Source organism: Anneissia japonica, unplaced genomic scaffold (genome assembly GCF_011630105.1).
Source record: "Anneissia japonica isolate Jap-2015-1 unplaced genomic scaffold, ASM1163010v1 scaffold277_len1293397_cov203, whole genome shotgun sequence".
Classification (NCBI taxonomy): Eukaryota; Metazoa; Echinodermata; class Crinoidea; order Comatulida; family Comatulidae; genus Anneissia; species Anneissia japonica.
Genome location: NW_022719460.1, coordinates 763745 through 786668, shown reverse-complemented (window position 1 = coordinate 786668; position 22924 = coordinate 763745). Strand labels below are relative to the sequence as shown.

The following is a 22924-nucleotide window of genomic DNA, read 5'->3' as shown; positions in this document are numbered from 1 at the left end:
CCCATTTTTCGTATTCCCACCATGCATTTCGGTGGAACACTTTTTTGTGTGGAGAACTCCATCTTGTATTTCTAGTATCTTTGATTTTACCAATATCAAAGCATGGAAGCCCGCCCCCTGTCGGAGGTAACAACCAAAGATCATTTTGGAAACAAAGCCACTGATACCGTAAAATCTCGAATAGAAGCCCAATGGGCTTTATCTCGAGAAAGAAGCACATCTCGAATTGACCTCGTTTTGGGTGATCAATTATTTATTTTTTTCTTTTTTTAGTAACTCCCCACACCCTCTAAATCCGCCACTGGAATTTGCTTTTCCGGCTCCGTAATCAATCCAATCCAATCCAATTTGCCAAGTACCTGTATAGCGCCAAAATCTAGTTCCCTATTCAGAAGTGCTTTAATTCTCTATAGGCCTACTCCAAAAAATCCACTATTGAAAGGCACAATCAAAAAGATTTGTTTTCAGTTCATACATTGAATAAAAATACTAATATACTAAAATATAATAAACAAAGCACATACAATTACACAGAATACCACCTCAGACAGTCCCTCGGCTGTGCCCAGTCATTAGGGAGCAATGGACGGAAGCCGACAGGTTTCTCCATGCTGTTCTGTTATCTGCTGTCGTAAGGATTTCCGGAAAAATCCGCTCAGATCAACAACTCTACCGTCTTCTCGGAAACAATCTATCTATCGCTCTTGGTCGTCCTCTCTTCCTTTTGCCCATCTCTGCTGCCTATCTTGTCTTCGTGTCAAAATTCACAACTTCTACAGCCAAATTCGTTTCTCCTCTCCTAGAAATTACATTTGCCACTCAGCAACTTCTTTACATGCTCCTTTTTCACTGCCCGTGCTTGCCTCTGCCCCATGGAGCCAGGTCTTTTGACTTCGGACGAGTATTTTTTTTTGCTTCGAAATGGGGGTAGGGGGTGGGCGTGCGCAACCCCTAGATGCGCCACTGACTATACTGTGGTGCTGCCGTGCTGTACTGATGGCTGCCTGATTCATTTCGACGAATAACATAAATAAGGAAGATTCGAATCATGCGTCTTATTGAGAACGGAGATGAGATGCGAGACCAGCTTAGGCCACTGATGAAACCCTTATTGCGCAAGGGCAGAAAATAGTCCGAGGTTTCGTTGTGGATAGTGTGCTAGTGTACTGCAATCGTTACGAGCACCGTCACGTCCCCTGTTTATTAATAATAATATCCTTAAAAATTTCAAAATAATATAATATAGACTGGAGGAGGGAAGAAACTATACTCTGCTGAGATTTTGTCTCCTCAGACATAAAAAATAATTCATAGTGAAGAATACAATCAGTGGGTGAAAAAGGGATTTCTAAAAATGACGAGTGAGTGACAAATTTAAAAATGCTAACTATCGACACCGAATTTCAATTGTGGTTTTAATGATTCTATAATGGCACACTGCCCGGCCATAATGAGTGATTCACACTGGCAAAGAAGACGTTCTGTGACAATATTTCATGATAAGTTTGGTAAACAAAAAAAATCAGGTAAGCTGCGCTGTAGGCCTAAGTATCAAACTGTTCATGAATATATATAATACGGCCGCTGCATTTGGCTTTTAGTGTGGTAGGCCATACAGGCACGTCACACATTGGTAGTCTAGATGCCTATTTACTATTCATTTATTCTGTCTATTTTCATGTTTATTATTACACATTCATTATTACCACTGCAAAGTATACAGCCTAATTATACTAATGTATGACTACTACCCTCAATTGTAATTCAATTTTTCATTTGTGAGGCACGACGCGTTTAAGCTTAGTGGTGGCCTTTTCCCATAGTCAATCATAATTATTTTATTGTATTGTTTTATGTTTATGGAAATAAAGTTTAGTTAATAAGTGTAACAATAGAACAATTTATTCACAATTTCCACAGGGCCTTCATAGTAGGCCTGTGACTATTCTTGTCAACATCATGATCGAGAAAAAGGTAACAAATTAAATCAATGCTTATTCATAACTGTTTTTTTTTTTTAAAGAAATAACGAAAGAAGTAGATTATTGATGGATGGATTCCATAATTTTGGTATGCCGGCCTGCCGGCATATACCGAGCCGAATAGCTTAAGTCCTTATTTAATCAAGCAGTTGTTGTAATCAACAACTCATAAAGATTTGTCTGAAAAAATGTTGTCAGCCCGCTTTGTCGTTGTTGACGATTCACTTGTATGCTTTCCATAAATTATGCGACGATTTCTATTTCAATAGATATCATATAGCTTAATATGCGACGATATCTGCTTAACATTTATGATTTGTTTATTTTAATGTTGGCTGCTTTATTTTCTAGTTTATTCTTCCTCAGTTCCGCCTTCAATTGCCAAAAAATTTCACAAAATGTTCAGGTAATACTGCTCAGTAATTCAAGTCAGGCATAGGGCCATCATTGTGTTTTTACTGCGTGCTACAGGCCTTCTTTTTTTTGGTTGCGCCACCTGTTGTTAATATATATTATTTGCAAGTGAGATAAATTGAACTTGAACTTGAAGTTGTGTCTTATAAGATAAACACAGAATTACAGTATGATGCAGACGAAAATATTTTGAACCGGTACATTTACTTCATTCTAGCCACCCTCTTCTTTGCAAAACCTTAGAAAGTGTAAGTGAAATTCAACGTTAATCTTTCTCAGCCCTTCATCATGTAAACAATCCCATAACTAGGCCTTACATTTCTGTTAGACAGCCCGAAAATTTATTTTTATTTCAAAGAATCTCAAACATTTTAATTTACATAAACTTTGTTTTGGCGCGTTTGACGATTTGAGTGTCTAACTCTACTGTACTTGTAAGTTGTAAAAGGAATCCGGTAGGAATGATGGGATGCGTCAAAAAAGCTAAAGATACGAAAAAGATTAGACGTGTCTCCTAAAGAACTAAAAAGTCAACAATCTGTTGTTGTACATATATTCAAGTGAATTACCAAACACAGAAAGCGTGGATGGGTTATGAGTTAAAATCAGCAAAAAAAAAAAAAAAAAAAAAAAAAAAAAAAAAAAAAAACAAAAAAAAAAAAAAAAAAAAAAAACAAAAAAAAAACAAGAAACAAACAAACTATGTCAAGCCAAGGTAATTCAACAAAAGGACGCACATCTCGGGACATCAAAGGTTATCACATCTAGATGTGTATAAGAGACAGCTCTCGCACTTCAATTTGAATATATGTTTCCTTTTTTTTCCTTAAAAAATGAAGGGGGGGAGGCGATGCCACAGTAAAGATCAAAGGACTGTACGCACGCGCTATGTTCGAGAGCGGAGATGTGCGTCCTTTTGTTGAATTACCTTGGTCAAGCATGCAGAAGACACTATTTTCTGTGTTCATCGATAGATTCGTACATTGCGATATCTGCCTCCCATATCAGATTCTATGACTACTATCTGAAAGAGGAATACCACAGGCGTTCCATCGCAGCTATTCCTTCTAGTGTCATTTACCCCTTCTTGTTTACATTGAAGGCTTGTTTAATCTTTAATACTGATTTTAAAAACAATGTATGTTTATAACATTACTATTTTGATAATAAATATAATGCATATTATCAAACAAATGAATTAAATGATGTAAGTAAAGTCAATTATAGAGTTAGTATTTTCAATACTAGAGGGGTGACATACATTTCCAAAGAGAGACAATTTATTCGATTGGTTGCTTGTGGACTTGATAAGATAGGAATGCAATTGCTATCCAATCAAATTTCTTCTTACTTAGACGTATGGGTTAGGTTGATTCGTCATCAAACGCTTTTGTGTGTCCAAACGTTTCAACATTGTTGGCGGTGTGGCGAGAAGTTGTCGATACTGATGAGAGATCTTAGTCCTGTTCAGTTTGGGAAAACGGACTTGTTTTTGTCCACAGTGTGTAGTGTAATTGATAAAACGGTAAGTTTAGTTACACTGTACAGTAATTACTGTGTTTATAATAGCATAACTACGGTTTAATCACCGTAATACCATTTTCGTTAATGGCTACAGTGTGCTGAATCTAGCCAACCAATCACTCTCCTCTACCCAATCTACCTTCTCGTTAGCACGACCAAAAAGGGTGCGACCACGCTAGCTTAACACTAAACAGGAGGCAGCAGCAGTGCGCGGTATGTGTTTATCTTAGCTTCAGTTTTTGGTATGGTACTCACTGGTAAGTCAAGCATAATAAAGCATATAGGCCTTTCTAGGCCTACATGTGGTTGTATAGTAGTAGTAGTAGTCTTGTCCCACATTAAATAATGTTAGTGATTGATTGATTGATTTTTTAAGCACCACCCAAAATAGGCAAATTAATGACGTTCTTTCTGGGAATCCAATCTTTTCTCAATAATAGAGAGACAGGCTACTGTAGTAGTGCAAGCCTTGCTAGGGCCTAAGCCCATCTTTATATCGGCTGTAACTAAGGTTTCGTAACTAACCTACCTGTAGGCCAGTCTTTTTTTTAATTTTTTTTATTGTGTAGGCCCTGGGAGAGGTTGTGAATTTTGCAAAATCTAGTCCTAGTCTAGCCCACCCAGCTGGTCAAGTTTGTAACGTGCTTTTAAATATATTTAGAAATCTCATTAACCATCCCCAATTCTCGTCAACATATTAATTTATAATCATCTTTCTTTGTAGTTTAATAATAATTTAACCAAAGTTTGTTTTTATTAGAAGAAAAAAAGAAAAAAAATTTCTATCATCAGAAGTCTTAAGATTTGAATTGAAGTCTTTATATCTATATAAAGAAATTATAATTTTGCTGATTACATTGATTTACTTTTACTCAATATCTTTGGCAATTTTTGATAATGTAAATTGTATCCATTTCTTTTTCACTCACTGTCTCCAAAGTACAGTAAACTATGTCATGGAAATACTTTAAAAATTCATTTTCCCCCCCTTTTTAGCACTATTATACCCGAAATGGTATTTGAACTACTACTGTAGCTGTTGCTGTGTAACTTAACCATTTAAATTATTCTTACCTGGTCGATATTTATGCACTGATCTGTAAAATGCATGAAAATGAATAATTTCCACACTGAATATTTTTGGAATATATATTACTATAAGTTAAAATGGTGTATGTACAGTGTTATTCTGTTTAGAATATTATTATGTAGAGTACAGCCTAGTCTTTAGTTGCTCGAATCTCAAACATATGTTGAATTTGAATACCATTAATATTATAATAATTATTATGCATTATAATCAGTACCTTAGACTAGAATAGGGATGTAATCAAAATGAATAATTATTATTGTTTACATTCTACTTGCTAGTCATTGGGTTGATTATTAAAACATATTTGATGAGAAAACAACACATACATTTCCTTATAGGTTGTAAACCACATTTTTAACAATAATTGATTATTTATTGCCTGTAGATGCCACGATCACATAGAAGCGATAGACGCCACTCTCCAAGTAGGCACTCTAGTCACCATCGTTATAAGAAGCGCAGGAGGTCTTCCAGCAGAGATCGAGGATATGAAGATTTTTCTAGTTATAGGTACAGATCTCGAAGGTAAGTTATTTATTTTTTATTATTTTTTGATTCATTTTGGCCATATTTGTAACTGCATAAATGCATAGTAACATTTTTGACACAATAATGTTATTGAGAGTGATTATTATTTTAAAAAATATGGTGATTAATTGATATTGTAAAATTAAATTAAACTAATAAACTGTATGAACCAACACTAATATTCCACTTTCACCAGGGGTTTAGCCAGAAAAAAGAAATAGGCCGTCCCAAATAAAAGCCAGTGGGCATTGCCCTGAGACGATGGCGGGCCACACCCCATCCAAAACATAAGGGGAAAAAAAGAAAATTGAGAGGGTGTTTAAATGTTGGAATTTTGTCTTCAAAGGAATAGTGTTGAATTAGCTATCACAAAGATATTTCAGGTATAGACAAAGATTGCGCACAGCTATGGTTACTCACATCTAGGCTATGCAGATGCATCTTCATCTCTCCTCTTACTCTAGTGTAAATTACACTCTAGGTCTTCCGAATCCAGAGATAGGCCTTAGACCTACTATATTTTGTTGACTAATAAAATTTAACTTGTGACGTTAAAAACAAATTGCCTTTAAGGTATAGAGTACCACAGTTGTGTCGTCACAATACCAGATGGCGCCCTCTGTTGCCAACCACACGTTGGTTACCGTTCATTACGAATGACTTCATAGGCTTTCTGGAATAGGCATTTTAAAATCTAATATTTGACCATCAAAATGTACTAAAAACACAAAACTTTGCATTATATTAGAACACACATTTAATCAATTAAAATTTACAAAGAAAAAACAAGATACGACATCTTAATAATTGCGTTAGAAATTGGGATCAATAGTTTGTCAGTGGAGAAAATGGCTTCCGGTTGAACTCATTTTGCAACGATAGCAACAGAGTAGTTTCATGTGGTATCGTGACGTAACACTAATACTCTATAGAGTTACGAACACCAACAATAGTATGCCTATTAATATTATGTCGGGGAACCAAATCTCAAGTATTGTATTTGCAGAGCCATGTGCATGCCTTGTGGACGACCAAGAAACTTCCATTTTCCAGCTTGGTATAAATGTTTTAACACAACGCGTGTTGTAAGTGAACTTTTCACGGGTAGGCAATGGTTAAGCCTTACATTTTTGGGAATACCCACTGAATATTAAAACAATGTACACTCAATCAATAAAGGTTGTTTTTATCTAACGTAAATATGATTTAGCTTTAGTTTAATGTAACATTTTAGATAAATTTGATAGAATATAAAAAACTTGCTAAAGGTAGACACGGCCCAATTAGGCTAGGCCGAGCTGATTATGCCAAGCCGTCCAAGCCGTCACGGTATAAGTGACCTTCCAAAATGATTGTTAGCGGATGGCTCGCTGGCTAAGCCTATGCCTTCCACCCACGTCAAGCCGGAAGGTAAATTAAATATACTCCCAGAAGGATATGATTGTAATACATTTTTATCATTTATACTGGTTTCAAGCGTGGCAAGTAGGGTTGTAGCTGCTGAAAACTAAGGGTGGGTGAAGGACATTTTAAGGGTGGGTAAGTGATAACACACGTCAAACAAATTTTTATTTTACTCGAATTGGTGAGCGCTAGTTTTTCACCCTGAAATTGCATGGGTAATCGTCCTCTTTACGTAAATAACACTTTTTAGAGTAGACATTTACAAATAACGTTCACAAAATGAATTTTTTTTTAATGACGTCATCACCTTGATTTTACGTAAAATCAGGAATTTGTTAAATCAGGGTTCGTAATTGAGGGTTTCCACTCATAAACAATGTCTGAAACACGTTCTTTTTGTTAAGATCTGCTTCGTTCATAATGATTTTTCGGTCCTCGAGGTCACGTGAGCAGCTTCTTTGAACTGCACTGGTTGAAACTTGCTGTACAAGGTCCGATTCCCAGTGGCTAGTGCAGTTATGGAAAGAATGATACCGCTATGCAGTGTTATGATTTTAGAATAAAAGCTTTTTTTTTAATGGATCATCTGCCGAAACTGGCCATGCATAAACTTAATATCACATGGTATTTTTTTGTTCTGTTTTGTTCACAAAACGTGGTGCGTGATGTTGCATGCTTCATACAGTGAGCTGTGAGTAGTAATGATTTCGGCCTAGAATTACAAATGATTTTCGGCTCTATCGGCTGTTTATTAGTCTGAACATAATAATTGAGTGTTTAATTGAATAATAGGTAAATATTAATAGGTATGTATTTTATTGTGTTAGATTTTAATAAACTTAACTAAAATGATTGTTGAAAATCTAACGAAGCGTCTATTCTGGGTGAGAAATGGCATTTCCCTAGAGTAATACGTAGTTTCATTTCAGTTAGCCAGAAGTACAGTGTACATGAATTTCCAGTTGTTTATTGTTTAATAATCAGCTGATAAATTTCTTTATTGTTCCAAACTAATTAAAAACTTAACATTTTAGGAATGGTTTGGAGCTTAAAAATAGGTGCGGCTTATACACGGGACACAAAAAAAATGTGATATTTCACGTCCTAATTAGAGGTGCGGCTTATGCATCGGAATATACAGTACTTATTTCCTCAAATTTTTCAAATAAAGTTGAGGGGAGGAAGGCCAAGGAGGATCAAAGTTCATGTTATGTATAGCAACTACTAACAGCAAACAAATAGATTATTTAAAAACCTTTTATTTATTGAAAGCTGATTCATTGTCAACAAAAATTCTTTGTCATTTATTTGTATTGCAGTCAGGAGTACCGGCGGGAACAGTCATACTCCGAAGAAAGGGTAAAGAAGTATCATCACCGAGGGGGAGATGAGTACTGTTCATCGCATCACAGGGATCGTTACTACCCGAGGCATTCACGTGAAGATAGTCGTAGGCATCACAAGAAAAGGACTTGTCATCGTTATCCTGATCGCCGTAGTAGGACATCATCGGTGGGTATTCAATATTGAAGTGTTTATACACTTTTTACAACTAGAAAACAAATTTGAATTTGACCAATGAAATTGTTATCCTCGAAATTTATTTATTTTATCAGTAAATAAAATATAATTAAATAACAGCTGCAGAATGAAGTGAATTTTCTTAAACTTAGTACAGTATATCGCCCTCATTTTATTTTTGTATTGCGCTGAGAAAATAGACTAACAAAAAATAATTTTATTATCTGAAAAAATATGCCAAATATTTCTATTCTGTTAAATATCGATCAGTTGGCTATTTATATAGTGCTATTTATATAGTGCAAATGGAGAGGCACTGTAGTTGTTATTCACTGGTTCGTTACGATTTAGAATTCAAAATAGCTCTTTTTTTTTATTTGAAAAAAGGAATATTTACCTTAATTCTCTGTGTATATTAAATATAATCTGTGGGCTATTCATACAGTGCAAATGTCTATCCATGGAGAGATGCTCGCGGCGCTGTAGTTGTTTTTGACAGGTTCTACATGACTTGGAATTTCAAAACAGCTTAAGAATTAAATTTCAATGGAAAACAATTTCAAGAGTTGTACTTAGTATTGTTGTTCTACTTGATAGTGTTTTGTTCACATACTGTAGAATAGAGCAGTCGATATAGTCTTCCAAAACATCTACAGTAATTTGTTATTGCAATGCTTGCTGGTAATAATGTTGTATTTCTTATTGAAGTTCTTATGTTGCAAATTGTGACGTAGTTGGTTATTAGATATAATTGATACAATACTCTAAATTTGTACAGGATTTCCCCTCCACATTGAAAACACATTTATTCTGAAATCCGAATTAAAGCATTAGTTTCTTGCTATGATCTTAGAGAAAGTAAAAGAAAAATATTTGTATTTGCAATGAGTTTAGGATTGTTTTTAACCAATTTCTACATTTCACAATTGCAACTACATTGCGACTACAGATAATATTAATTTTTTTTTTATCTGTATTCAAACTTTAAAATTCTTTGATTAAATACATTTATTGATGAAATGCTGTTTATTGTAAGGTAAGTATAGAGTGTGACAATAGTAATTGAGAATGGTACATTCCCCTTAAGGGTTTTTTGTTTTAATGAATGTGTTTGCATGAGGCACATTCATTTATTTTTGAGTGTTGTGACGGAGACTAGTTGCGAGTTGTTGAGGCATACAGTGGTTTGTTTCCCTTGTAACATACCATATATTTTGTAAGGAAGTATTGCCAATGATATTTCGTTGCCGTTTGATCCCTCATTATGTACAACTGCTATTGTGTGGGAATTCGTGTCTTGGCTTGCTATCTGTACATCATCGTCCACTGTGAAACCTGCTGGTACCGATCTCGTCTCACAACAACTACAACCACCATCCTCCTCATCACCGGTTAACATTCGTGCTGCACTGTTTGGTACTCAACTTGGCCGGCTGTTGGCAACTCTAACCCTTACTGCTACACTACACGCATCGAATTGAACCACTGTAGAGAAGTTGCAAAGACGACAAGCGCAGTAGTATCGTAGTAGATGATGAAGAAGGACATCTGATCTACCGGCCAGGAGACTGGTTGCAAGCAAGATGTACATACAAATATTCCGTAACGTTTTAACCATTTAGGAATGTCAACAAATTCCCACACATTTTCAACACACAAAAAAATTTTTAAATGAATAATACCTTCCACTCCTAAAATATTTTGTATATTTATTATATTCTTTGCACATTTGTTTTTCTTTCAATATCCATATAATCTGCAATTATTGTAAAGTATAATCATTCTTTAGGCTTCCACGTATGATTTTCTATACAGTACTATAAAACATATTGTAGTGAGTTTTCTGCCTTCCTAGGTTAGGCAGTGAATATCATAGTGAGTCTGCCTGTCTAGGTGAGGCAGTCATTCCTTTTGTAGAATTTGATTTTAAAATACTTTCTCATTATTGTCTCCATGCTTTGCATTATGATATTGCGTGACTTTTGCCAACCTTCCTACTTTGCTTCGAGAGAAATGAAAAGTGTGTATTTGTTTTGAAGCTTGCATGAGGGGTGTGAAGTAGTCTGAATAAGATGATCTTCCCTCATTCAAACCCTTGTAGCTTGGTAATGGTGCATTATTTTTTTGCTGTAATATGCGATCACCCCTGGGTTTTCTGTGTCAAGTCTTGGATTTTCGTCTCGTATGTACAAGGATATTTCTAATGCTTGATAATGTGGTTAATTTTCAGATGAAGTGAAAAGCACCCTAGGTGAAGGAACGTTTGGAAAAGTTGTAGAATGTAAAGATACACAAAGGTAGGCTTGTTACATTGATCTAGCCTTTTAATTTATTATAATTTCAACATCAAAAATACAAGAGAAAACAGCATTATTAAAATTGAAATGTAATATTAATTAATTGATTTTGTTTCTGCATTAAAAATAATTTTATAAAAAAAATAAATGATATATTAGGAGAAAATGACTCTGAACAGTTATCATAAATCTTTTTAAATCAGATTTGACATTTGTCTCGTGGAAAATGAATATTTTCCTCTCTAGGGAATAAATCTAAATTGAGGATTACAATCTGCAACTACTATGAACTTAAACCATTTTAATTGTGGAATAGATAAAATTTAGTGAAAAATATAATTTTAAATTTGTGTAAAAATAGTTTTTTTGAATTTTTTTGTCAGCATTTATTGAAATTTTCTCTTACAATTTAAAGCTTCAGTTTTCTTGTTATTGTCTCTTTTTTTCCCTTTTTTTTTTGTCCTAGAGGGGAGCGAATAGCTTTGAAGATAATAAAGAACATCGACAAATACAGAGAGGCAGCGAAGTTGGAGATAAACGTGCTAGAAAAACTGAATGAAAGAGATCCGACAGGGAAACAGTAAGTTGAAGTGTTATTATTATTATGAGAACCTGATTATGAGAACCTGATTATTTAGTAATACAATATGAATCTAAATTCATCTGTGATGTTAATCTGTACATTGATTATATGTTTCAGTCAATCGTAATATTTAAAAAAAACATGTAGATGTGACCGATTAGTGATATTCTTGGCACTGATAATTCTGTAATATTGGTTGTTTTGTAATCAAACATTATTGAAGTAGTAGACATACAGTACTTGTTAGGTTTTACTTTATTATCCAACTTTTATTAGATTTAACAAATTTTGTGTTTAATGTTTTTAATGAAATTTTAAAAGACCAACATGCTAATCACAGATGAGAAATAAAAATACTGTCATCATGAGCTAAATTTTATTCATTCATATGTGGTTTCTGTTGTCACTGAAGTAAATATTGTTTATTTAAATAATATTATTGAGGCATTATATACTATCCCAACAGCATTTAAATGTGTATCCGTACAGAGAATGTAAAATCTGGTAAATTGTTAAACTTCATGCTGTAAAAATAACTAAAAGATGTGTGTTTAGTATTTGCTGTTGAATAATAATAATTTGCATTGGTATGTCCCTTGGGGTCTGACCATATGTTGTAAGCATGTGATACAAGAAATGTCATGACAATAATTATGTTGCAGATTCCAGTTCCTGTACTGAAATCTTAATTCTAAAGGCCTTTCAGTAGTTCATATAGCTTAAATGGCATTGAAGAATGATAGGTTATTTTTTTTGTTCTTTAAGCCTTATTGTGGTACTGAGTAATATCATAAGTATATCAAAATTATAGCATTAATTTTTAAACAAAAAATGATGGGTTTTGTTTTGTTTTGTAGGCCTTCTGATACCAAATAGCAGCATAAATTATATAAATTATAGTATTATTTTCATTACAAATTTCATTTCAGCTGATATTCAAAAATAGCTGGAAAGGTTAGGTGTTACAGTGTACTAAAATTGAGTACTGACCCTTCTTGAAAAAAGAAAACCTGCAGTACAGTAACAAGATTGTAGCTTATAATGATCAACATATGTTTTCTTTTTTTAGTCTCTGTGTGAAGATGATTGACTGGTTTGATTACCATGGCCATATGTGCCTTGCGTTTGAGATGCTTGGTCAAAGTATATTTGACTTTTTGGTGAGTGCTAGCCAATATCAGCTACATAATATTTAAGTTATGTGGAAAGCCATGTGGTGTATTTGGAAAGTGATACAGTAATGATCTTGCACAATCGCTTTAGGCCTAGTAACATAAGTAATAATAATAAATCTAATAATATGTACTTCAAAAAAAAAATAGTATTAGTAATGTTTTGATTGTGATATGATTATTCCTTCAAGGGTAGCAAAGCCATATTTAATATTTTGTTTATTTGAACATCTTCAGAAATTGATATAAAATATTAAAAATTATAAATTTGGAAACATCTTTAAAGAGGTATTGTTTGTCTATGTTTTTTCCTTTTCATTATTCTACTAACCCTGGATCTAAAAGTGAATACATTAAAAATTAATTTACATGAAAAAAAATTGATTTAGCTATGAATATTTTTTAAAATAATGATTCTTGACATCGAATATTTACCTTATATTTCTACAACACTGCCTTTTCGCCTTTTGTCCCAATCGGATTTCCTTTTCAAAAACATACCATTTAATCTACCAAGCATGCATTACCTACTTTGCAAAAATCAATTCCAATTCCACCTTGCCTTTCTTTCAGCAGCAGCATTGCCAGTATTTTCTTTTAAGCTATTAATGGAGGTAGTTAATGAGAATGCATTGTAATTAAATTCAGAATTATACTTACAAAGCCATATTGCTTAATGGTTGAAATGCCCATTCCAATACCAACATTCCGTGTTTAAATCTAGTAGTCTACAGGATTTTTTCGCTTAAATTTTTATACAATGAAACACACAATTTTCTATTGTTTGTGAGTTAGCCAGTTGTTAGGCAAGAATTTAAATACAATGTTGCTAAAGTAATACATAATTTTTTTAAATCTACAGAAGGACAATAACTATTCACCTTACCCAATGGACCAAATATGCCATATATCCTATCAGCTATGCTATGCAGTCAAATGTAAGTCATTGCTTTTATTCATATTCTTCCCACTATAATACAGCAATCTCACTACTTGCTGCTGGAGGTGGTTGCTATTTATCACTCAAAATAGCATGAATTGACAATAATACAATAAAATTAATCCAAAAGAATTCTTAGATAGGTACTACTTTGTACTTTTTATGCATGTAAATAGGTGGGCCTTTGTGTAGATGTTTGGTTGATAAGATTACCAGGGTTAGAATTTTTGGTCCCTAGCCAGAAAGTACTCTACAAATGAGGTCATGTTTTATGATGGTTGTAACTTTTGATGTCCATGAACGAAACTTGGGAATATTAATTATTCTTTATAACAATGAACTTTTACAAAGGTAAATTTAAAGAAAATGATAGGTTGGTAATCCATTATTTATTCTTGATATAAACACTATTTTCTAAAAATAATAGAAATGTCAGAATAGTTCAGGGGTATTGCCAAGCCAACAAGATAATTTACTGAAAACTTACAATTATATAAATGTTATAATTTACAGACATTGTAGTGTTAAATGATATATTTGGATATTTATGTGAAGGAGCAGGTAACTGTAATACACAGTAACATTTTACTATTATTATATAGTTGCTTGTCCTTTTGACCCCACTGTGGTTCACTGCCCATGATTCAGGCCAATTGTCAAATTATATTTAGGGTTAATGTACAAGGCCTCATTTCATTTCTCATTTCTGGCCACATTGTCAATATAGCACAGACCAGTTTCATTCTAGTTACCCATTTATACTTTCACATTGGCAATCGGCAATTTATGACCATATTGCCGAGCCAGAATTGCCACAGGACGGCAATTTTCTGTAGAACTAGGCCTGGATTTCTTTGCTTCAAAAACTGCTCAGAAAGTCAAAACTTTAACTGAAACAGACTATAGCAGAAACTAAATTTCACGTACATTATCAAACCAAGAACATTATTAACCAACAATAATTATCTTTAATAGGCATACATACAACATGTGTACAATCGTCCTGTCTTTCTCGCCTAGCAAGGCCTAGTCATTTCTTAGGTTAGGCCCCTAGGTAGGAGTGAGGCTAGCCAGCCAAGGCCTTAAACATATTGTAGGCCCAATCCTACCGTCCGTTTAAACAAGTACATGTGTACATGTGTACATGTGTGGAAAATCCCAGATAGATCGTTCTGAGCATGCGCATGGACAGCTTTGAAGCACAGACAGCCTGTGATTATACGATCGTTGCTTATGAAAGTGATATTTCCCATGCTAACATTTCCCAAAGATAACGCTAGAACGACATTTCTTCGAAAACGTGGCAAAGACAAGCCAAACCAGTCACTCGTCGCAAATCATGTTTCAGAGATAATGGCCAAAACATGCTGAAATGTCAAAATTTGTGAAATCTATTTTATTGCACTAAACTAAACTTTATATATCTATACATCATGATATGCTGTTGTTTTCCCCATTTTCAATGTTAAAACAACAGTTTTTAACAATTTGGTAATGGTTTCTGCCTGAGAAATGCCCAAAATCCTAAACTTTGAAGGCTGATTTCTCAGATATTGTTCTTTAAACAGCTGTATGTTTAAACGCTTGTAAATGTGACCTCCAAGTCACAAATTATACAGCAAGGCACATTAACAGAAACTCACAACAAAAAAGATCCAGAATTAACATTTGGAATATCCAATTATTCCAACAACATATATATGTAATTGAATGACCTATATTACTCACTCCTAATAAAACATTGGCATATAACACAAATCCACATAAAAACAAGTTATTCATGTACCCTTCAACAGTTTTGGCTATTATAGTTATCAACAGTGTTCTGAGACTGCACACTTACGGAGCCTACTCAAGCAGAACGGGCATGTTCAGACATAACATGAAGCATGGTCTCATCATTTGTGGTTAGCGATGCAAACAATAACATGTCATTATAACCGATTATAACTAAACTACATCTTAAAACACAGTGAAAATCTAAGATAATTCACTTTCTGATAATCGTAACAGTTGGCATAATTTAACCAATATAAGCCCCATACTAAAGATTAAAATGTATTCAGGGCGATCACAATCCCAACGCTTGACATATGGTAAGCTTAAGCCTAGGCATGCAATGTCAAATTAATACGGTGTTGGAACTTGTTACAAAAAACTACTAATTTACAATAAACCGGGCATAACTAAATCCCATGCTACATAGCATTGGTTCTTAAACAGTTACTAAATAAAATGAACGATATATCAACATATGTCTATCTGCGATTATGCCTTTGGAATGAATTTAGGTTGACGAAAGAATTGGTTGATGACTGTCCATTTTCGGCAAAACAACACAGTGATGTGACCTCGTTATGAGAGGCAACATGATACATGAATTGAACATACAAGTAAAGTATGAAACGTCCGCAGCGACGTGTACTCAAGCCGTAATAGTAACTTCATAATGAAACAACAGATTTAAATGATTCTTTTACCATTTTATAGGCTCTCTCATTTTACTTTTTACCATTGTATTAATAACTAAAAATCAATTTTTGCGACGAGTGACTGGTTTGGCTTGTCTTTGCCACATATGTTATACTACACTAATAAGATGATACAAGTAAAACCATCCTTTCACCAACAATATATTGATTTAATAGAGATAATTAACAAAATCACAATCTGTAGTTGACGATGTAATTTCAAGCGTTCGGAAAAATCGTAATGCATACTATAGACCTAGGTAGTAGAAAATTGCCGAGACTGCCGAATCTTGGAGAAGTTAAGGTCGGCAAATTTTTGCCGACCTTAATTTTTTCCAAATTTCATGGGCTGATACTTACGGGTGAAGAGACGCACATTAAAAAACAATTGCCTTACCCAAGAACATAAGCAGTGCAATTTATCATTTGAAAGACTTGACACTTCCACTAAATTAATTGCATTATTGAGAAATTGTATAGACAACTGAAGAAAGTTTAATTGTAATGTCATCACGGTTAGCAAAGGTTAAACTGGACTAAATTATAAATTACAAAATCATATTAATACATTAACATACATCTTAAAACTTATAAATTGGTTGCACTTAATAATGTTATGTTGCAAATATGTGTCACATGATATTTTGAACACAATACCATGTAGTATCTATTTGTCTATTCATTGTTTAACATGTACCATGTAATTAGCAGTGGTGGTAAATAGTATGGTTAATATGATTTTTCCTTTCTTTACAGTTATGCATGATATGAAATTAACGCACACAGATTTAAAACCAGAGAATGTACTCTTTGTGGATTCAGATTTCAGAGTAAATGGACAGAAGGTAGGCATTAGCTGTTTATATTCATTCTTACAATACGTTTACTTAATCCATTAAAGGAAGTTCAATGGTACATTTATTGTTCTCAAATATTTTCTTATTAGGAAAACAAAGGAACATATTAAGTGCTCTACATATTGTATACTGGCATAATCCATGAGCAATCAGTGGAGAAACTTTGTACGGCAATTTAGTTTGGTTTTGTTAATCCTCTTTGATTTTTTGTCTGTTTTAGTTTGTAATGTTTGATGAAATAAATCAAATGAAAATACATTAAAATAACCTTCACTATGAACCCCAAGGTATACATAATTGTTGCTTCCCTTAATGTATGTATAAAACAATTATACTCAAAGTAATGCTAAACATAAAGGTGTGTTTTATAATTTTCAAACATGATGTGTTTCGACGTGACAACACATCATTATTAGGCAATGATCCATGTTTTCTATTGATTATATCCCACATGATCAGGTATATATTTTTTTAGCTAATTCATGTAGCAAAACAAATGTAATAGTACAAAAATCCTATATATGTGTGAACTTAATAGAATGTAGACTTAGTTGTGGGTAAACTTTATAATGCATTTATCTTTGAGACCATCACATGTAAGTGTGCTCTGTTCTGTATTACCTCTGTAGACTCATAAAACCAATACACCCACATATAATGCGGAGTCAAATATAATGGTATTAGCAAATCTCTCATTACAAACATTCTGCACATTAGAAGACAAATTGAGGAAAGATCTTGCATGCAACATACAGGCATGGAAAAATGTTTTTGTAATGTACATAGTCCAACATGGGTGATTTTTGAAAAATGCCTCTAGGGGTATGCGCAATGCCTCCTACCGACTGCCATGCAGTTGTGCAATTTTTCCAGTCCTGACAACATATGGCATTGTGCATAACTTAATTCCCAAGAAATGTCAAGATATTATAATCTGATAACTGTGCTAAATAATTCTTCGAGAGGATGTAGTCTACCTTATGTTACCACTCCATTTAAGGAGGGGGAGGAGAGAGTTCATTATTATTATATTATTACCTTCTTCCGTTAAGAGAATTATAGTCTACCTGGTCCCTTTAACTGGACTTGCATTGCATTGTCCCTTTAATCATTCATCAACTGATATGTAAATTCCAAGAATGTTATTCTCTATGTATATCCCAAATCATATTTTGTATTCTGCGATGCTATGGTAATATGTTACAGTATAAAACATTAGAAATTTAAATGAGTTGAGCTGTGCTAGTCCAGTGTATTCATTAAAACACAATACGCAAGTTAACTGACACTGAATTGTAATATACAAAGAGTGTGGTAAGTTTTTTGGCCTACTTAAACTTGTTTATTAATAATCTTATTATTTTTGGCATAGTATATAGAAGACAAGGTGGTTAAGATGTCTGACATTAAACTAATTGACTTTGGTTCTGCTACGTTTGATCATGAACATCATAGTAGTATTGTATCAACTAGACATTACAGGGCATTGGAAGTTATACTTGGTAAGTATAATAAACATCGTCTTCTAATTATACCTGTTTGAACCAAATTCAAAATATTAGAGTGATATTAAAGTGAATTTAACATAATTTTTTTGCATAATCTATTTTACTGAATTTTTAAAATTAGTGTTATATAACTTATTTCAGTACCTCAATAGCTTTCAGTTTGTTATTAGCCCATTAACCAACACATTAGTACGGTTTTCATATTCTTTTACTCGGACCCTTAAAGCTTGGTTTCCATACAGTCACTACAGCGTTTTCAATGCAATCCTTGCACTTCGTAGTGGTCCCCAACACAATCAGGAACACTCTTTGATTTAACAGACCAATCAGTGTTGCCAAAGGAGTCTGCGGTGGCGTGTAGTAATTTTTATGGAAACCAAACTTAATTTGGCTGGTAATCAATTGAAGAATTTTCAAATGCAATAATATTACCATTAATCAATTGTAACAATAACATTGATATTGCCTGTCATGTGTTACTGCTGTTACCAATTTTTTTGTGTTAAATGTTTTGTCGATCATTGTATTCCTATAACTTGCAGACATGATTGTGATGTTTATATACTGTTGTGAAATTTCAAATCACTAAATAAATCAATTAAAAATTGGTCTGTAGTCTGCTAAAATAAAAGAACTAAAACAATAATTAACAAGGGAACAATTATATAGTTCTAATTTTCAGTTGAAACCTTGCATTAAATTGTGAATTTATAAGTTTATAGTTAGACAGTATAGCTTTCTTTAATAAATAACAATTACTTGCAATACATAATTGAATTAAAAAAAAATTACATTGCAAATACGGATCTGTATTCAGAATGTAGTCAAGTTTTAAGTCTAAGAGACAATGAAGTTATCATTTATGTGAATGGATTTATATTTAATTATATTATTAGTAACTTAGTAAAAATTGGCAATGGCCTATTGAAATGATTAATAGGGTCTGGCATATTTGCGTATGGCTAGCCATAAGTGATTCATGAGGTTTTCTATTTCAGAGCTTGGATGGGCCCAGCCATGTGATGTATGGAGCATTGGGTGTATCATGTTTGAATTGTATACTGGCTTCACACTCTTTCAGGTATTTAAAAGTCTCATTAATAATTCTAAAGCAAAATTCTATAAATTGTTAATGTCAGCACTGCCTGTTGGCATGATGATTAGATGAGGCCTTAGTAGGTTGCCTACATGCAGGTAATTAAGCTTCCATACGTTAGGAGTTGGACAGGAATAATGAATACTGTAAGATACCATCACAATGAAATAATGATATCAGTACTCTATTCTTATATAAACAATTAAAATTGAAGCTCTTTTATGTTGTGCTATAAATAAGTTTGCAGTATAATGCTTAGTGAGTGGAGTTGTTCAAATTAGTTTTCAACATGCCAAATTTGCATAGCAGTGAATCAGTCGATTATCTGTTTATCTTAATTTTTTACTATTATTTTGTAATTGTATGTGATAATTTAAAATTCCCAAATTTAGGAAGGTACTTTGGCACAGAGGTTTATATTCACATTCCTAGCCTTGTGGTTTGGCGTGGGTCACGCAAAGTCTATAGCCTACGTCAGAGTATTCTATGGCAAAAAAAAAAAATGTGTACAAATAAATTACTGTGTATTGAAACTTGTTTCTTTGCAGACTCATGACAACAGAGAACACTTATCCATGATGGAGGTTATACTGGGTCCCATGCCTGCTTGGATGATTAAAAAAACAAGGTAAGTTTCAGATATATTGCTCTTTTAATTTGTTGACATGCCTCTATCAGGAAGTGATATTAGATAATAGAAAGTTAACAGGAAAGTTGTTTAATTGAGTTAAACCATTTATTAGACTGTGAATCCACTTGTAGTTTAATATGGTGAAATAAAATGGTTATTTTTAGAATAAATGAATAGACAAAAATCATTTCAATTTATTTCCTCCCAATTTATTTTGTATATTGCAATTTTTATCAACATTGAATAAAATTAGCGTAGTTCTGTTAATATTATATTTTTATGTGGTTATAGAAAAAGTAAATATTTCTACCATGGACGAGTAGACTGGGACGAGAACAGTTCCTCAGGACGTTATGTAAGGGATAATTGCAAACAGTTAAGTCGCTACAGAACTGAGGATCTTGTCGACCACCACAACTTCTTTGATCTCCTTGAAAAAATGCTAACCTATGATCCGGAGAAGAGAATCACACTTGGCGAGGCGCTCAATCACCCGTACTTCCAAGCTCTACCTCCAAGTAAACGTGTTAACTCAATCAATAGTCGCGACACACACAGCCTCAGTAGGTGACTAGAAGAGAGCCATCCAGAGGATATGATACCTGGATGGAGTACCCAGGCAGCTAGGTGACAATTACAGAATGTCTACAAGCGGCTTGTTAGTGTGGCTGATAAAATACTAACTGGACAACAAACACAGAGCATGGAATCATTAGTAACTTTTAGCTGTTGCCAAAGTGAATGATTAGGTAATATAGATTCCAGTCAGTTTCTCTGAACTGATTTAATAACTGGCCATTAATTTTTTTATTTACTTTGATCAGTATTTGTAGATGAACCCATATGGTCTTTGTACTCGGTAGTTAATAACACAACATACGCAGATTTTTTTAAATTTTGGTAGACCTATTAGCTAGAAAATATTCTTAAGGTGGTATTGCAACCTTTTAAAAACTATCACTGATATGTATACATCATCAATTTTATTGTATTTTGCGCCTGGCACATCAAAAAATTTAAAATAATCTAGAATCTTTGTAGGCATGGAATTTTTGAACGTGTACAATTTTTTGTAAGGTTGCAGTCTCCATATTTTTTGTAAAAAGTAAATTTTACATAATTTTTTTCCTTCTACTGATGTTTTTAAATCATTAGTATTATTATTACATGATATAATTTATATTAAAGGAAAACATAATTTGTTGTATTGTTTAATCTGATCGTTACATGTTCTAGCATTTATGTCGGTCGCATAAGGGTACCGCCGTAGCTCATGTGACCGTGGAGAGTCATGTGTCTGGCAAGTTGGTGCTTTATGTTGCAGGTTAACAGTTGTGCAATGATTAGCAATAGTTGATTGCCCAAGTTAACAGTGCCTCATTTTCTATTTATTGTTTGATATGATTGTTTGATTGTTTTTGATTGTCAAGGATTAAAGCCCTTAAAATATCTACATATCTTAATTGGTTGTGATATTTGATGGTACTGTCAATTGAGGCTGTATTGGCCATTTGACTATAGATGCGCTACACTAGTAATGTTGACAGCACTATTTATTACTGTTGCACGTAATAAGGTATCAAACACTTGCAGTGTCTACTGTCTTGAGCTAAAAAAAAATGTTTAAAAATAAATTTAAATTGCTTACTTTGGTAAGTTAATAGCATTTAACTCAAATTTAAAATGAGAAAAATATTGTTTTTGTGTAGCCTCTCCATAGGACCTTAAATTGATTAGTACAGTAATCAATTTACTAATTTATAAATAAATTTGTTGAAATCTGTCATTCATTGGAAGTAAAATATGGTTTTAAAATATGAGCTATTGAGTGTTTTACTTGAATTTCGTATGACAGATTGTATATCTTTAAAATATGACTACATAGATATATGGTCTGACATCATTAACTTCCAAACATTAAGCAGAATAAAAATTCAGGTGCTATATTTTATGCTATTTAATAGTACGGTACTTATGATAGCCAACAATTCGTAATGAACAAGTATTTGAGCAAACCAAAGTGATATACTGCAGTTAAACAGTAATTTCTTATGTAATGACAAGTACTACAGCTTAGTGGGAAGTATCATGAAAAACAATAAGATAAATGTATATCAAAAGCCGGAAAAATAATTTGGCAAAGGCTAAAAAAAAAAACCTTGTTTGCAGTATCTGTATCCCAACATATATTTTGGAAATGTCCAAATGCTGTCCCATGTTAATTCTTCCGAGGCATTTGGATATTGATATTAACAAATCTACCAGCTAGCTTCTAGAAGTTTAACCACTCTGAACAATATGTGCATTAGGAAGAAAATTAATAAAATTAAATTATTAATTCTAATATTACAAAATTCCAATTGTAAACTTTATTTGATAACAATCTTTGACTTCTTCCAAGCATGTTTTTACATTTTTGGTATTGTGATGATGAAGAATGTTGGCTTGCTTGTAAAGTGTATATATAATTGTATATTGCTCTTTCTTTTAAGGCTTTCGTGAAAAACAAAAATAAAGAAAAATAATCATCAGTTAAAACTAGTACACTTTTCTTTTTTGTTGTTGGAATGCTTTTTTATTGATAAAATATTTTCTTTATAATTGCTGCGAAACAGCCAATTCATATTTTTGACAGCAAAGACAATGACCTCTGAAAGGTCATTGTCAAAAAACGAGTGCCTAAGACGGCTGAAAAGTGGGGTTTCCTTCTTTCGTTCTGTCGGGTAAAATCAATTACTTTTGTAGACTAACCTACTCGTACCAACGTCCGCATGTCACGCTAGCCTTATCCTACTCTAGGCCTAGACTAGCTAGGATGATATAGGCCTAGCCTTGAAGACGATTTTTTTATATACAGTAGTATAAATTTTATGCTGTAAGAATACAGTTAGCCCTCCAATTCG

The 22924-nt window shown here is 33.3% G+C and overlaps 1 protein-coding gene across 1 annotated transcript; it reads left to right on the top strand.

Annotated features, from left to right (window-relative positions):
* Positions 1-3764: 3764 nt before the first annotated feature.
* On the top strand, positions 3765-22559 carry LOC117110906 (dual specificity protein kinase CLK2-like). The gene is made up of 13 exons (XM_033253729.1): positions 3765-3921; positions 5399-5538; positions 8265-8457; positions 9958-10051; positions 10697-10763; positions 11230-11343; positions 12416-12506; positions 13381-13456; positions 16686-16774; positions 18159-18288; positions 19293-19375; positions 19939-20018; positions 20313-22559. Exons 1-13 carry the CDS (start codon positions 3844-3846, stop codon positions 20590-20592), a joined length of 1515 nt encoding a protein of 504 aa, XP_033109620.1. The 5' UTR covers positions 3765-3843; the 3' UTR covers positions 20593-22559.
* Positions 22560-22924: the final 365 nt, after the last annotated feature.